Below are 17,719 nucleotides of genomic sequence, written 5' to 3'. Positions count from 1 at the left end.
GGTACTTATAAGTTGCTATTGAGGTAGAGTATTTTTAAAAAGTGAACAATTTATGGATCAGAAGCTTTTAAAATAAATAACTACCAAGAAATTCTTTTATAAAAAGATGAGATTGAGAAAATATTTTGAAGTTGTACTCTTTTTGCTGAGAGCTTAAACTCTGCTAAATAGTATCAGTTCACAATAACTTCTATTTCATCAATAAGTTTTGTCAAATTTTAATTAACTCAAACTAAAATATCTGTGTTTAAATTAATAACTTAAATTTATAAGAGTAGGTTTGTTCTAAAGCTTTATTATGTTGCTTAGCATAATAGGCTACATAAATTCCACAACGTTTTAAGAGAACTGAAAGCTGGAACTTTTATTACAGTTACATAACATAAAAATCTCGTGCGACTACTTGAAGGGATGGATTAACATCTTCACTGTGGCTCTAATACTGAGTGTGCCCAACTAGTATGAATCTGATTATGCGTGGCGAGACATCTGCCGCAGTTAATATGTTAGAGTGGTGTGCACATTTTGTTATTCTTGATGAAGATTGACAAAAAAGTCCTTTCCTTTGTATGTTGGATGAAAAGGCTTTTACTGTACCACCTCTTTGAACATAAGAAAATGACAGGAGCTCTGTCAACCAATTTATTTTGTGGTCTATATATGGTAATTTGAACTATCACTTTCTATCCTATGGGATTTAAATCATTATCCTCTGCCCTTCACTGTTTGATGCTTGTAACTTATCAAAAGAATTAATGGGATTAGTAGCAACAGTTCAGAACAGGCATAACAATATAGCATGGAATTTTTGGAAAAAGATATTTTACAGTAAGAACATTAGTTATAATTATTGGCTTCAATTCAAAATATGTTGGGGACTGGGGTGTATTAGACTCGTTTCCAAAACTCTCACCTGACCTAGAGTATTCAGGTTCCTTACCTCATACAGATGAGCATCCCTGGACAAGTCAGCCATGGAATTCTGGAAGGCAGACAAAAGGCCTCGCTTGAGGTTGAGAGCCCACACTGCTTCCTCTGCAGCAGGACACAACTGCTCCACCCGCCCATCCTGATAACTAAACCTCAGGGGATTGGCCTCTAGTACCTTGGCGAACTCCCTTTGTCGGTCGGCACTTTGCAGTTCCGTCATTCCGGAATCCAGTAAACTGGCTTCATGAATCTGCAAAACAGCATTGTTTACTAATCCCGGATATAAAGTTTATTGCCCAGTAAGAACTTATTTTACTAAAGACAATATGTGTTGTTGCAATATATCTCTTTGAACAGTTTTTTGTTGCAAAAACACATGTAGGCTATTACTATGTAGATATGTAATATATTTTGTGGATAATTAACAAAGCCAGAATATTAAACCCTTTTAATATACATTGTAATGATTTTAATTTTAGAAATAGCTCGGTTTAAAAATAAAAAAAGTACAAAAGTATAAATAAAATATAGGTATAACAATGTGTATAGATATACTTAATACATATTACTCTCTGCAACATTGAAATTTAAATTGTTTTAAAAATAAACACTGTTTATAATTCATGGATGATTTTACTCTTTTTATAAAAACTCATATATTTTTATATCGTTATGGTAGTAATTTTTTTTAGTTTGATTGATTTTTAATCTATATTGTAATGTATAGTTGTGTAACACTAAAGAAACTAGAATTGAAATACAAAACATATATTTATTTTGCAGCGTTTCTTGTGGTTTCCATTGCTATTATGTTATTTTTTATGAGTTATTAGTAATAATCATAATTATTATATTGTAAGTGAAAGTGTACAAAATTCCCCTATTTACAAAATATGTTTATCATTTAGTTTCTAATATCATAAAAAACAAATATAATTGATTCTAATACTACTCCTGTTTATTTATTTGCTTTCTGTTGTTTTTTAATTTCTGTTTTCTGTCATTTATAATAACTTTATTACCAAATGGTTTAAAAATGAATGCAAAAAACATTAGTAAACCTGTTTTACAAGTAAAATCGGTAGAATAGTTCTTTTATGCATATTCTATACTTAACAGGTAATATTTTGAATAATTAGTAGGGAATGGATTTACAATTCATATTTGGTAAGTCTTCTCGTTTAAGAATTTTATTGCTGTTTTAAATATTAGTGATATTCTTATACATATACATTTGATAGGAAACTATACAAAGTTTTTCTATGAGATAAACAATAGGTAAAATGAATCTAGATTATCTCTGTACTCTTGCCACTATATATTACATAGGGTGATTTACAAAGATATGCAGAAAAACTGTGACATAACTTTGTTATTCCACCAAGAAACAGATAAAAACTTTTATAAAACTTGTAGAATACAAGTCTATATACATAAAAGCCAAGTACCATCGCCTGACTTATCATAAAATCTCCAAAATTACAGAATGGGTTATATTGAATCTCTTTACACACATTTGTCTTACCTCTTACAGACTCACTAAGAAACCTAAAAAAGGTTTAGAAAGATTTCCTAATTAAGAAAACCTGTGACACTATTTAATAGATTCAGAATTGTTCGAAATATAAAAACTACCAGTTCTATAGATACACTGAAGAAAAGTTTGTTTCATTGTTTTATAATCGAATATTTTTATAATGCTGAAATTCATGAAAAACTTATCTTCATAATATATTTGAATATTTATATATTTCAAACCAAAAAACAGATTTATATCAAATCTTGTTCACATGTTTGCCTTAACTCTTATATGCTTGCATGATTCTTTTTTGAACATTTTGCAGCCTAACTGCAAAGCTTGTCAAAATTCGCATAGTTTTAATGGCAATTGTTATCACATTCATAAACATGAAAAATTATCATTAAGGCTCTACATGTGTCCTAGATGATAAGTTTCTTTCCATGTTTTCATAACCATTTGTGAGAACTCGTGAAAAATCGCTATATCACTCATGTGCACTCAATACTCTTAATAAATATTGAATACTGATGCTTGAAATATGTACTAACAATTTTTGCTTACAATAATGAATTGTAATGGAGCTAGTAGTAAGCCTCTCCATATTTGATTCCACAAGATTACGAGAGGGCTTAGTGAAGTTAGGTAAGTTAGGATGAGAAAACGGTGACAATAATATAACTATCATAGATTTTAGTGATTTTTGGGAACATATAGAAATTAGCACAAAGGTTTATGCCAACCAACAGCTGAAAATTCGGATGGCCACTAGTTTCTCATAATTATACATTAATTCGTTCCCTATCGGTTACTGGTGCATGAGCATAACCTAGTGCGTATGAGTATTGGATTACTCTTACTCGTTATGCAATGAACTTTCAGTGCATCATTCTCTGCAGCCAACTACAATGGAGTGCTCTTTGTTAGTTTGAGGGCACTATGATGTCCTAGTTGCCAATACGATAACTCAGGAACAATCGGACATCATTAAACAAGTAACTGGTTACTGGTAAACGGACACAAATAAAATGTTGTTGTTTATTAGTAACAGAAAATTTTTTATACAACAAAAATTAGTTTTTTTTAATAAAAATCTAGACAAATATATCACATATTTAAAAGAAATAGAATAAAAAACCACATGGATAACTTTGTTTGTCCAGGAAAAAAAACAAGGTTTAGTGTATTACACAATGTATGTACAAACTAGAAACAGAAAAATTCGATTCAACACTTTTAGAGTACAGAAAAATATTTAAATTTATAACTGAGTACTCTCGTATTTACAATTTTAACTTACAAAAATTTCAATTTAAATCATCAATTTATTTGTGTTTGGTGTAAAAGCAGCCTAGGCACTTGTGTGATTCTCCAGGGCACTCATTGCACTATATGTTTAGTTAATTTGTCCGCACCTTTTGATGTCACCCTGTGTTTTTAGTAACACTACACAGTGGCGCTTAGTTGTCCTCACAAGTTTTTTTCCTTTTTAAGAAAAGTGTGAGGTGACATTACAATTTTAGAAATGTAGAGAAGTTCCGGACTGCAGTGCTTGGTTCAAAATATGGGTTAATAACACTGGGCTTATATTATAAATTAAACGTCATCAAATTGATTTCATCCCAACCACTGGATTTGCTATTTTATAGATTTAATATTAGTTTTTTCTGATCTAAGTCAACTTATTGTTATAAGTATATACTCATCTATAATAGTTTTACATTCTCTTCTTTGGTTTACATTATTTGTCACACGTTTGAGCATATGGAAGTTGACAAACAGTTTGTCAGTTAAAACTGATGGAAATATCAATAGGATTGGTTATTTTTGCATTAATACAGTGGACACTGTCTAACACTTAATACAGTGTCAAGTTGCTCCTTATTATGTAATCCTAATTATGATTTTGGATTTATAATTGGCCAAGTAACTATTTATTTATTGTTGTATTTATGTATAAATTTATTACTGGCAATTCTCTGAGCTCTATTTACTTTTGCTCCAAATAACTTTCTATATTGTTTTCAAATACAATTTAAAATTAATATATGTTGCCAATAAATGCAATTGTTTTCTTGTGTTTAGCTTGAAATATTTTCCTTTGTAATCAATTTATTTTTCTAATTATTGTTTAATTACTATATTTCTTAGAAAAAAATTTTCGCCCATATATAAAATAAACATTTTCAGAAATCATGCACAATGTTCATGAACAGAATTTTCCAATGAGACAACTTTAATAGTAGTGATGAAGTTTATTTAGAAAAAAGGATAACATTTGTTTCCAAAAAATCTATTATGTTCTTTTTTCACAAGAATTTTTTCTTTTTTGTAGAAAGAAGTCATTTAAAGTGCACTATGATCTGATAAAGATGGTTCAATGTTGTATACATTACTGTGCCCAAAATTTGCACTAATTAGTATATTGTCAATGTACCTAACAGTAGTAGGGATCATTCTGGTAGAGTATCTATTTATACTTGAGTAAATCAATGTTAAAATTGGAGGTAATGATTACATTCTTGTAAAACAATTCTTATTCAACTGTTATAAATAAAGTTTTTAATTTTACTAAGGAACAATTTTGTAACATAGGTATTTAGTATAGTAGCACCACATCACAGGTGAGTAATTTTATTTCAATAAAAGAGTCATCTAAAACTCTTCATTTAGAATAACTATATAATGCCTCACACTGTCTTTAAAGTCAGTGTGTAAGAGAACACAGGACTTTCTATGTGACCTGGCTCTAAAATATCCATCTATAGGAAAAAAGTTAGGCAATCTATTTAAAAAGATTACCAGTTTTTGTTAATATCATATTAATATCAATTCATTCAGACAAATAATTTTCATATTTAAGTCACAATTTGAAATAAACAGTGCTAGATCAATACATTTATTAGTTAATCCTTGTATGTAGTATTGGAGCAGTACAGAAGGCTTTACATTAGTATCAGTATTTTGAGCTATCTTAAAAACGATCTTTTCCTTAACTTTAAAAAAATAGTTCACCAGGTTCACTAGAGCAACTGGATTGATGATGGCAACTGGCAGTTGGGTGAAGGCATTGTGGTCTGAGAAGAGATGGGATTAACTGCAGAGATATCTCCCTCCTTCTTACATATACAATACTGTACTTGCACAAAAAATAGCCCAATGCCATTTGAGGCAGTGTTGTCTTATATCACTGCTGAGAACTAGCTAAAACAGATTAGTAATTTTTCATAAATCTAAAACTGGCAACAGTGTTAAGTGTTGGGTACAGAGGGGATTTAGGCCAACCAATCACCATTGGACTATTTTTGTGTTAACTGCTCTAAGAATTAGTTACCCCTAAATTGTTTTCACCTGAAGTATCAGCTCGCATGGACTCGCTGTCACCTGTATATGAGCCTTAGCTGTGACCTTGATAATTGATGTTTCATTACTTGCACCATGTACACCTGATGTTGTTGTTCCTTCATAGCTGTACACATATGTCGAATCAGGTCGTAGACTAAACTTACTGCTATCTGAAACATATATATTTTTTATTTGTTTCATCTAAAATTTCTTAAAGGACTAGTTTACATTCCTTTCAACAGTTCTTTATGTTCCTTATTTACATCCAGAGACAACATAAAAAGGTTTTTTTAAAAAGAAATTGTTTTAATTTGTTGATTTTACCTTTACAATAACCTGCACACTGCTGGCTGATCCTCGACCTTGTTATCACCTGAGGAGGATCTGCAACATATTAAAATGCTGATGTTAAGCTTTAACCTTATGCTTCCACTTAATAGTACTTTAGGTTTTTGTAGTGTCGGCAATAGTTCACTGTATCAGACATCAGTGAACATCATGCTTGAATGGCCCCAACAATGTTTCTAATATTTACTCATTGAATTCCACGACCTTAAACAATCAGCTAGCTACTACATTGAGTACAAAGTATATGATTCTATTAACCATCATGCATGGGGAAACAATAAAACAAGACAGATTTTTTGACCAGGACAGGGCATGGTAATGTGCAATAATACAACACTGAATTCCTGTTAGAAAGACTCTTTCAGTGTTTATAAGATTTTATTTTTAGATTACAATTTACAACATTCGATTATGCATGGCTTAGCCTAACACCTATTACATAACAGAGCAAAATTTTTGATGGTCTGATCAGGAATGCTTACCCCGGCATCAATGTTGCTGTAGTCTGTACTGAAAAATTTATTTTTAGTTAAACATCAATATGTGATATTTAATTAAAATATAACTTAAAACATGGAACCTATTTGTCACCCAAATATAGAAAGAGCTAATGTTGGCAAAACAGTGTATGATCATATCTATAATGAGATGAAAATTCTGAATAAGGTAAGATCTCAATGAGCTATGTTTATGTGAATTGCTCCACTAACATAGTTGATCAATAAAAGACGGTGAAAAATTCAGGAAAATGTATTTTATAACAATAATTTCTTAAAAAATTTAATTTGAGACTTTTGATGACAAAACAGAGTCTAGTAACAAAATATTTCTCTACCCACAAATACCTGCTCTTTTCTGCAAACTACATGGATAGCCAGATTATTATGGTATAGGCAGGCTAACTAATTAAATTCCTTAAGGCAAATTATTTTAATGTTTGCCTTTTTTATAGTATTAATATATTCATATTCAAAGTCATATTTTAATAAAAAAAAACATTTTTATGGCACCAACAAATATTAATATTAGATGTTCGTTAAGTAGATGCCCAATACTGAATACTGCCCAATGCCCAATACTGAAAATCCTCATTCAAAAGGTACATCAGTATAAATTTATATCAAGTAAAAATGGTTTTTTGAGCCATGAAACCAAATGAGTATTATATATATATATATATATATATATATATATATATTATATATATATATATATAAATGATTTAATTTTGAACAACACTTTTGTATCAATTTTATTTCTTGGGAATTTCTAGAAAACTGTATATTAACTGCAACCTTAGAAATAATTTTATAATATTGAAGTAACTATGTACACGTATTCATAAAGTAAGTGCCGTTTGTTTATAGTTAAATATTAGCGCCTTGGAATACAGTTTTACCCCTGCAATCATCTTTTGATTGATTGCATAGCTATAGCACATTTGGTTTGTTTCAGAAGTCGTCTGCTTGTCCGTGCATGCAAACAACAATATCCGCGACAATCGTTGATCCTACTAGCTGTGAAGTGCGTTCTGTGATACGATTCTTGTGGCCAAAAGGATCGTCGGCTGCTGAAATTCGTCAGGAGATATGTCTAGTTTATGGACCTACAGTTATGAGTGAAGGAAAGGTTAGACAATGGTGCCGTGACAAATAAAATTCTATGACGAAGAGCGGAGTGGCAGGCCCAGTATCCTAACCGTGTTTCGCAAAGGGACCAAAAACTACGGTCTGATCGTCGATTGACGATTATTGGCCTGGCTGTATACAATATTGTCGCGACAAGACCAAAAATTGTGCGCAAGGTTGTTACCGAAAATGCAAAGATCACCAAAAAGAGCAAAGAATGACCATTGGATGAGAGTTTTCTGGGGTGTTTCCAACAAGATGGAGAGGATTTGTTTTCGGGGACGAGACGTGGATATCCTACATTAATCCAAAAACAAAACAGCGATCGATGCAGTGGTGGTAAACATCTTCATCAAAACCGAAAAATTTAACCCAACTCCGTACATAAGTTAAAAATTGATGGCTACCGTTTTTTTTTTTTGGACAAAAGGATGTTTTTTGTTAGTTTTTAAGAAACGTGGAACAACAATTACAGCTGATGTTTAGGCCTACTACAAAACGCTTAAATTATGAATTTATCTTTTTCTGTGACTAAACGGCCTTTACTTTATGAATATGACTCGTATAATACAGGAACCCAATGAAACTATTCTGTCATTCGTAACAAATGGATTACATAAATATGATACGAGTGGAAGGTAAAAGAAATCCAGCATAGATGTAATACGATATGGATCTAAAAAAGTAGATTTATTTTTATGATTGTTCAAGTAATTGTATTCAAAGACAAATCCATGGGCATGAATATTATATTTTAATAACAGGTGCTACTCTAAAAGTTTGATTGAAATTTACATATTGATAATTAAAAAAAATACTATAGATTGTTATAAACGATCTAAAATGATAGATGTAACAACGATGATGCATATGAGCTATTGCTGTTTTCTTCGAACAAGTGCTGTAGTATTAGTTTGTGTAATGTGGCGAGGCGAACCAAATGGACCGGAAGTGAAGGGTCTTTATCAAGTACTTCCTGATCTATTCCCTGCTCTGTAGAGAGACGGCGCCTGCTACTATTTTATATTTTTTATTTCATGGCCTATGAATTTCTCTTATGATTCCATTACAGAAGTAAATCAATTTATTTTCATTTGTTAATTTTAATATGCAAGTAGGCAGTAGAGTGCAGGTTTCAAGTAATGCCCTTCTTTCTAACGCTTTAGACTACTTTTGTAAAATAACGGTGCTTTTTAGGTCAGCAGGCCTAAATATGATTAAAATGTATAGTGAATTACGTTCATATCATTCATGGTGTTATTTGGTCCCACCTTGGTCTGATCAGACGTAGAAAATAAAATGAATCTAATAGCCTATTGTCAAATAAAAGGGCACAATGAATAAGTTTACGTGCGATATAAAAACTTTACAAAATCAACGATCATCTTGACTGAATCACCTCTTTCACGACTCTCATCCACCTCTTACACCCAGTCATCCTAACCACTCAGCTTAGCCAAGATCATAAAAAAACAGTATGATTCTCATACCTTAAAATCTCCCTAGAAAGTAGCGAATACCCTAATACCAATAAAGGATTTACTAAAATAAACAGCTACCATCAATCAGTACCAAACCACAGCAAAATGTTAATAAATTAGATTCCTGCAAACCCTAGCAGTACAGTATTAGAAAGATACAACAATACAAAACATTTTAAATAGCAACTTTAAAAATCGATAATTCCTAATCTATTTTCTCTCGGGTAGTCACAGTTAGCTATTTAATACTTTAGAAATAAAACAGCAAAGAAAGTTAAACAGATACTATAATGTACGGGTACTTTGGTATTGGGGCCCACTATTGTTTTTTTTAATTATAAACTTATTTTGCCTTTTTAAAATTTAAAATTTAATTTTTGTAATTTATATACAGCAATTATTATTTCATTATTATTGCTGTTATTGTTATTTTGTACTAATCTAAATTGACACTTTATAGTAACGCACAGACGTTGCTTTATGTGCTGTCTATTCCCAAACCTATTGCATGAACAAACTTTTATATGAGTTTGATATTTTTATGACTTCTTGACAGATTCTCAGAATGAAATGTTCTTTACTGAATTACTCTTTTTGGAACATCCGATTGTTATAGCTTATGATAATAACTATTTTGTGGAGATAATGTGTATATACATAGAATAATACTACCTAACTTTTACCGAGTCTCCAGTAAGTTTATTGGTTCTTTGTTTAAAGTTTGTTTTTGTTTAGGTTAGCAAGTTTATTTGTTGTTATACACATTTATATTTTGTAGACTCCGTTCTGAGTAGTTTTTCTACGTTTTGGTATCTACTTAAACATTTTGAAGGAAAATAATCTAAACACTAATTGGTGAGGCCAATACTTCAGTGTAGAATAAATGTGTGCCCCCTGAGTAGTTTTCATTACTACTCATTGACTGACTGTCAAAAGTCATCTGATCATCAATGAAGTAATTAATTATGGCGGAATAGCAACATAAGAACTTATAGTTTAATATAAACTCTGAACCAGTTTTATTTATTCATTCATAGAGCTTACTCCATAATTGTCCCACAAAAGTACATGAAAAACCTTATATCTTACCCCTTCATACAAGATTTTTTCCTAGTTTAGTTCTTCAATAACGTCACTTTATTTAATAAAATTTCTGTTCTTAAAAACATACCTGCAAGGATCGCTTAGTAATGGAACAGACAGAACAACTGCAGAAGTATATTCGATAGAGTGGCACTCTTCCACTTGCCTTGTACTGTGCCATAGTGCACTCTTTCTTTAAAAATAAGAATATGTTTCCTTCTTTAAAAACCGTACGTACAAATCACACGTTAACGTACATCGCCTATGATTGATATTGAGTACCAATTTTGGAGTATTCATAATATATTTTATCCCAAAAATATTTAATTCCTTCCCACTAAATATTTATTTAGTTTACTTTAAATAAACAAATCTTTAAAAGTATTTGGTTTAGAAAGCCTTATATTCTTTGAGTAACACTATCAATACTTACTTGTAGTTTAGTTTTCTTTACATCTAGAAGTGTACACTGACTTGATTGCTTGAAGAAACAGTTTAAAGTCGAAACACATATACTGAAGATGCTTTTCGTTTTTCATAACATTTCCTTAACAACTGGAATAGGAATAATTTATCAACTTTATAATCTTTTTTAGTTTCAAATAAATTTACAAAGTAACCGAAAGTACAAATACTATAGTTATTTTATTGTTTCAATAAACTTGTGAGATGTTACTTTTATTTTTTATAAGCCCTTCAGCTGAACTGCTCAATACAAACATATAGCAATGGTAATGTATTTTTGGTAAAAACAATGATTTATTATCATTAATAGTTGATCAAGAACACAGCAAGCGCTTTAACCAGAGAGGTCACCATATTTCTCTTGCCACTTCAACATCTCTTTTACGATGTCTGAGTACTCCTCAGCTGTTATTTCGAAATGTCAAATTTTCCGATGGGGCGGTAATTATCAAGGTTGGCGTGTTCCTAATTGTAACACTTTCAAATATTTAGAAAATCCATCATCCTGGAATCTTAAAAAAAATGTTATAAGAATAAAAAACTATTTGTATAAACGTTGACTACAATCAATCAGTACAAAATTATGTCAGTAAAAATATATACATGTAACGACATAATATTGTACAATTCTTAAACGTTTAACGGCCGACATCATAAAACCTTAGGAGTTATTGAAAAATGCGTAAGAATAATTATTGCTTGAAATGAATTAACAATTTTTAAAGCGGGGGCGGTGGCAATTTGTATTATGTTGTGAAGTGCCCAAGATTAAAATATTCTGTGAATGACCACTATCTAGAAAATTTTTACTGGTTGATACTAATTATCGAACATGTTCAAGTAAAATACTTGTATAAGTATTGTCTTTATACAAAGCTTTAATCGGCAAGACATTGCTACATTTATAGTATTGACCACAATTTTTACAATGTTACTGTATATTACTTTGTACGTTAATTGTCAGAAAACCTTAGAAGATATCAAAATCCACGGAAGATCAAACATTATTGTAAATTACTAGGGAATTCTAAAACACTTTTGTTTTATTCTATGATACTGATATACAATCATTGTATTGAAAACTTTACACGGCCATATAGAAACGTTAAAGGATAGAACGAAGTAGAAGAAAAAAGTTGTGTGGAATCACTTAATATATGAAAAACGTTTCAAACTTAGAAACTTTTGCATAAATGTGAATGGCCGCCATTTTGAAACGTTTAAATAAACAAATCGTTTGACTGGGTAACAAACTCATCCAAACTGTGTGCAAATATTGCCTATGTAGCAGGTTTAGTCCGCTTTTATTAAAAATCACGGCAGTTATCGCGTTTACAAGCTCGCGTTATATTGAATTAGCACATACATATCCACTTACATAATTATTGTATACATTGTCGGTTTGTGGATATTTTTAAATCTGGAGGTCATGACCGGAGAAAGTAAAAAAAATGAAATGCCGACATGAGGGTGATTAGACACATCTCTATAATGGAGATTAAAGTGTGTCTTTAACATTAGACAACTACTTATTAAATATCTCAACAAACACACATAATTCACAACTATACATTCACACGCACAAAATTCAAATCATGTTATAAGGGCCAATGACATTAATAACGCTTAAAGGGCCCCAAAAATCTGTAGAGTGTTTCGTGAAAACCAGAGGATGTAAAATTGGAAAATAATATCTCTTCTTCAAATAATTATATTAAACAACTTAGGATATTTACGGAATTTACGGACCCCATTTGTTACAGATCAACTGGAGTGCGAGCAGTTTGGGTGAAAAATGGTGGCTGCAAACGGAGCATTACTTTCGGAATGTGTTTTTGGTGGTCGGCCTCTAGGGATGACCGAGAACAGTCTTGGTGAGATTTAGTCTTTTCAGAGTCATATTGCTAAAGCAATAAAGTAAACTTCATTGTCACGAGTATATTTTCAATAGATATAGTTTAAATTAAGTACAAAATATAACTGAGATTACATTATTAGTTAAAGAATTTAAAATAAATAGTTTTAATGCTTTATACTTAACATTTGACTGTCAAAATGAAATGCTTAAAAATGTATTCATTTGGACATATTTATTGTCACACACACCTTGTTTTTAATCCATAAACTATTTTTGTTAAACCATCTCATGTGCTTTGTTAAAAACATTTCAGTTTTGCTGATTACTTTATACCTCAGGGAACCTTAGATTTGAAGCTACCAAATGTTTTCTTGAATTTCTCTTGACATAAGAAATAGTATGATCAGAAGTAGCATGCCAAGTGAAACTGATGACAATTAAACAAATAGTGTTAATGCAGAACATGTATATCTTATATAATGAGAGTCTAATGTAGGCGCATTGCTGTTAGAATAAAACATTTGATTTCTACGATGTGATTTCTCTCGCAATTGATATAGAACTCCAGATGAGTGTTGGCCATCCCCATTTACTCGTAAAGAAAGAAGCAAATAACGTAAATGCTTGACAGATCAGCTTGTTGGGGATGTTACACGGATGATAACAAACAGCGGCAAGTACAGAGACATGTTTGATTGACGTCAGTGAAGCTTGTCATGAGGTCGAGTGGTTGAAAAGTTTGCTTGTGAGAGACATCACTGAGGTAAACTAGACACTAGCACTGCACGTCGACTATGGAAAAAGCAAAACGAGCAAAACAATATTGTAATACAAGAGCTTTATTGAGGTGATGCATTTCTTTATTGGCGTTACACATCAGAAACTTTTGTTAATCGCACACTTTCCAAGTTTTAGTTTTATATAATGTATAACTGAAACTCATTGAAGGCAATCCTAATAACTCATTTAAGTTGCCTGTTGTAGGGTATCAGTAGAATGTTTATATCACATTAGAGTCTACTTGTAATATGTCTAGTATGTATGGAGTCATTTCAAATTCAGTTAAATATTTTGTTTAATTCTATAGCAAATATTACTTCGATCATTGATTTATTTTGGACTATTAAAGGATGTTTTGTTTTACCAGGCGAAGTAAGAGCTAAGAAGCCCTCTCTAACACTTCAATTGATGTGGGGACCAACGGCTGAACTATTAGTCTACATAACATCAAACAACATTTTATCGATAAAGAGTAAATAATAAAAAAATAATATTTCCTACAAAACTTTAAAATGTTGCCTAAACAGGTGATGTAGTTTCTACTGATTTTAAAAAAAACAGATAGCAATACACTTCAAATATTGTGGAATTTGAGCGAAAGAAAGAATGTTATTTCCACTGCCTAGTCTGGTAACAAAGTTTCCGTTTTCGTATTCACCGAAGCGTCGAGTCACACATTGGAATACGTAATTTTCAAAGTCCGTCTGAGTAGAGACAATTCTTATCGCGGACTCCAAACATACGAGAACACAATAGTGAATGATCTACTTCTCGTGCAACTATCGCTTCCTCATGTTTACTCCAAAAATTACGTCACAGCTGTATACATATTCTCACATACAACCTGTGGGTATACGTATACTCTCGTGTGTCAGACATATTGTAGAATAAGTTCATTTATATGAAAACTTAAATTTTATAAAACGCTTGCGTTTCAAGAAATCTATCTATTACGTATGCGGAAATTTCGTAAAATGACTAAACCGTTTCTGTACCGTAGTAGTAGAACTGCTTAATAAATTAAATACTATATCAAAATTATTAGAGAATAACCTTATATGTTGAACAGAATTAGTAAATTACGGCTTCTAAAGTAAAACAAATATATCGTATTAAACTTTTCGTTAGGAGGATCATTGGGTGTCAGAATAGTATTTTCGTAAAGAATTAATAAAACATTAAAATTCGTTTTAAAATTTATGTTATAATATTAGTTAAAGTATTTTAGATCATATAATAATTTGTTATGCACGGTTGTTTATCTTAAATGAAGTAGGTTATCACAGTTTAGGTTACATAGATTAGGATGGTATTCTTAGAATATATAAGATTAGGCAACAGCAAGTTATTGCAGATGAGTAGGCTTTGAAAGAATAGTATTAATTGGGAGTTTATATTGGCCGAAGTAGGTTAGGTTTTTGATAAAATATCTAATCTAGTATAAGATACAAAAACTTATATACTTATACAAAGTTAATTATACTGCTAGTAATTATATGTAACTTAGCACGCAATTTTCTGTTGAGAAACAGGGATACCATGGGCATAATACTTTAAAATTAAATTGTAAACATTCTTGAGATAAGTCAAAGTCACTGAAAGATATCTCTAACCTTCCATGATGTTTCATTGAATAGCTCCAGAAACTATTCAAGCTAGTAAGGAGGCATCCTAATTTCAACATTCTTAGCTTTTAAACAATAATTCACAAGGCTCTATGTAATTTGTAAACGGAAGTACAGCTATTCTAGATTTATATTATTTCAATATTCATGGTTACAACCTCAGATGTTAAGCTAAATTGCTTGCATCAGTGTTGTTTATAAGAAACTGTTTTTTTACATTTAACAGGCTGTTTTAAATAATAACACGTGTTTACAGCAATGCATTTCTTCTGCGAATGTTTGCAGGTTTAGAGATTACTGAGGCGGGAGTCCTGAGATCTGAGGGTATAATCGCTCCTTAGATAGATAAGATAAACAATTTATGCTCAATTTTTTTATGATTTAAAAGCATATTTTTGACGCTCAGTGAATTCAATTGAAACCGTACATACAATAGTGTAGAATGTTACTGTTGATACATTTATACGCATTGCTTCATGGATAAGGAACCATAATTTTTATACCTTACGTAACGTTTTTGTATCGGTGAACACGTAGTTTCCTTAAGATAATTTTGTAGCTATGACTTCACGTTCCAAAATTAATTTGACACCATTGAAAGCACGTAGCTTGTCAATAACCGACGTACATACATATTACCGCACTAGCTGTAACACGGTTATCTAAAGGCATGAGACGGTACAAGCATGTATAATTGGTAAATTACCTATAAGGGGAGGGCGCTTCAATTACCCTCTTGTCTCTATTGCCCTTGTCTCGTCGTGTCTAGCTGAACACTATACTAATATACCGCGTTCCTAATAACCTGTACTCTAGTTTGCTCCCTCTAAACTACGAACATAGTTATAGAACGTTGGTTCAATCCAGTTCAAGTAAGATGATTACAACATTCAATATTAATTAAGTATTTTAATTTACTCATATTACGGTCATTTAAAGAGGTTTAAAGTTAAATACAAACCTGCCCAACTTTGCGTTCGAAATCAAAATAATTTTTAAGAAATGAAAATAATATAATTTTGAGATTTATAACCCTTATAAGAAAAGTAATTAATGCTATTAAGGGTTTAAGTAATGTACTTGATGACCTAAAACCCGTCACTTTAAAATTTTAATCGAATATACATGTAGATGAAAAAAAGAGAGTTTAGGAATATTTTACATATTAAAGAAATACATTTTTGTCCAAATTACAATTTTTAAGGTCATATTTCTAAATTTAGAGCACATAAAATTCAAAGTTTAAAAAATGCAAAAAGACTTTTTGCTAGTACTTATATTGAAAGGGAACAAAACCGTAAATTTTGGTACACACAGAAGGCCTTTTGATTTTCAATATCATATTTCCAATTGAACATAATGTATAACCCTGATTAAGGTAGCTATTGGTGACAAATACTGACAACGTACATAAGAATACTGGAAGTACCACCGTTAAAAGTTTGAAAACCTAATAGCAATATTAGAATAGTTTTTAAACTTAAGTTTTAAAACGAACTTTTTAAAATATTGATTAGAAATTTTCCACTGATAAATGAAAATACAATTAAATTTGTTCCTGTTTTTTAAGTTCCCCATTTTTAATTTCAAATTATTTTCAATAAAATTCTTATGTTCTGAATCAAGTTGCTTTTTCTTAACATTAAAATGTATTCTCAGCTGTTTGTTATTGTCTTACGTTATTGTACATTACGTTAATTCTTCATGCAAACTATGAAGTATAACATGATTTTAAACAGATTTGTCTTCGAAATGGCAATTTATGAAGGAAGTTAAGTGTAAATAGATTGCTGTTAAGAAAAATGGTACTACTATTGCTTTTTAATTGTAATTTGTACACCCACGTTCTTTAAAATGTGCAGTATCGATTTATGTTTACTAATATTCAGTGTTGAGGTTGAAAACTTCAATTATTTCTATACGCATAAGGTGGGGCCAAAACCATCGAAATCACTTGTATATAGGGATTAGCTCCATCTTTATATAGGGGTTGATAACTTAAAATTGTTTGTAAAATTCCTACGGTAACTTTGACGGTATTAGTGGTCTATCGAACTTAGTAATATTTATTTTACTCCTTAACAACCTACTGAACCAGGCCTGACCCCTGAAGGATAACCTTTGGCAGTTAGTTTATCCTTATGTCTCTGTATACATTTTAGTATATAGATGTATATTTGCCGGGCAAATTATATTTCCTTAACTACATAACGTTATAACGTTTATAGAATCATCATAATAATTTTGATTTTAGTAACTTCGTAAAATTGTATTAAAGCTAGGTATAACCTATTATTAATTAGACAATCATTTATACAATGGGTGAGGTGTAGACAGTTTATCTCTTATTACGGAATTCAGTTATTTTATTATTCTTCGTTACTGCACTTTCTTTTATTTGAACATGTTTATTGTGTTGTAATGTGGTTATTACGAAGAACCAACTATGCATCTAATTGTAGGGTTGGTACTCACGCTAGACTCAGATAGCACATATCACTACTTACAGGTGTCACTAGCACTGTTCGCCGTTGTGACAGCCGCTAGGGCCGCCACGATCACCACAGTTAACATCACCACACGGAGTCAAGCCGCGCTCCGGGACGCTACCACTTTATACTCGACCCTTGATCAGATCCGCTGAGGCACCAATCATA

At 31.2% G+C, this 17,719-nt stretch overlaps 1 protein-coding gene across 1 annotated transcript in view; it reads right to left on the bottom strand.

Moving 5' to 3' along the window:
• Window positions 1-17,719, bottom strand: part of LOC124374519 (vitellogenin-like) — a 23,039-nt gene extending 5,320 nt beyond the window's left edge. The window contains exons 1-4 of the mRNA XM_046832720.1: window positions 17,570-17,719; window positions 6,119-6,178; window positions 5,801-5,964; window positions 941-1,180 (exon numbers count right to left, since the gene is read on the bottom strand). Coding sequence (XP_046688676.1) covers window positions 941-1,180; window positions 5,801-5,964; window positions 6,119-6,178; window positions 17,570-17,636 — 531 coding nt within the window. The 5' untranslated portion in view covers window positions 17,637-17,719. The remainder of the gene's footprint in view (window positions 1-940; window positions 1,181-5,800; window positions 5,965-6,118; window positions 6,179-17,569) is intronic.

Source organism: Homalodisca vitripennis, unplaced genomic scaffold (assembly GCF_021130785.1).
Source record: "Homalodisca vitripennis isolate AUS2020 unplaced genomic scaffold, UT_GWSS_2.1 ScUCBcl_8869;HRSCAF=17163, whole genome shotgun sequence".
Taxonomy (NCBI): domain Eukaryota; kingdom Metazoa; phylum Arthropoda; class Insecta; order Hemiptera; family Cicadellidae; genus Homalodisca; species Homalodisca vitripennis.
This window is presented reverse-complemented; position numbering and strand designations above follow the sequence as displayed.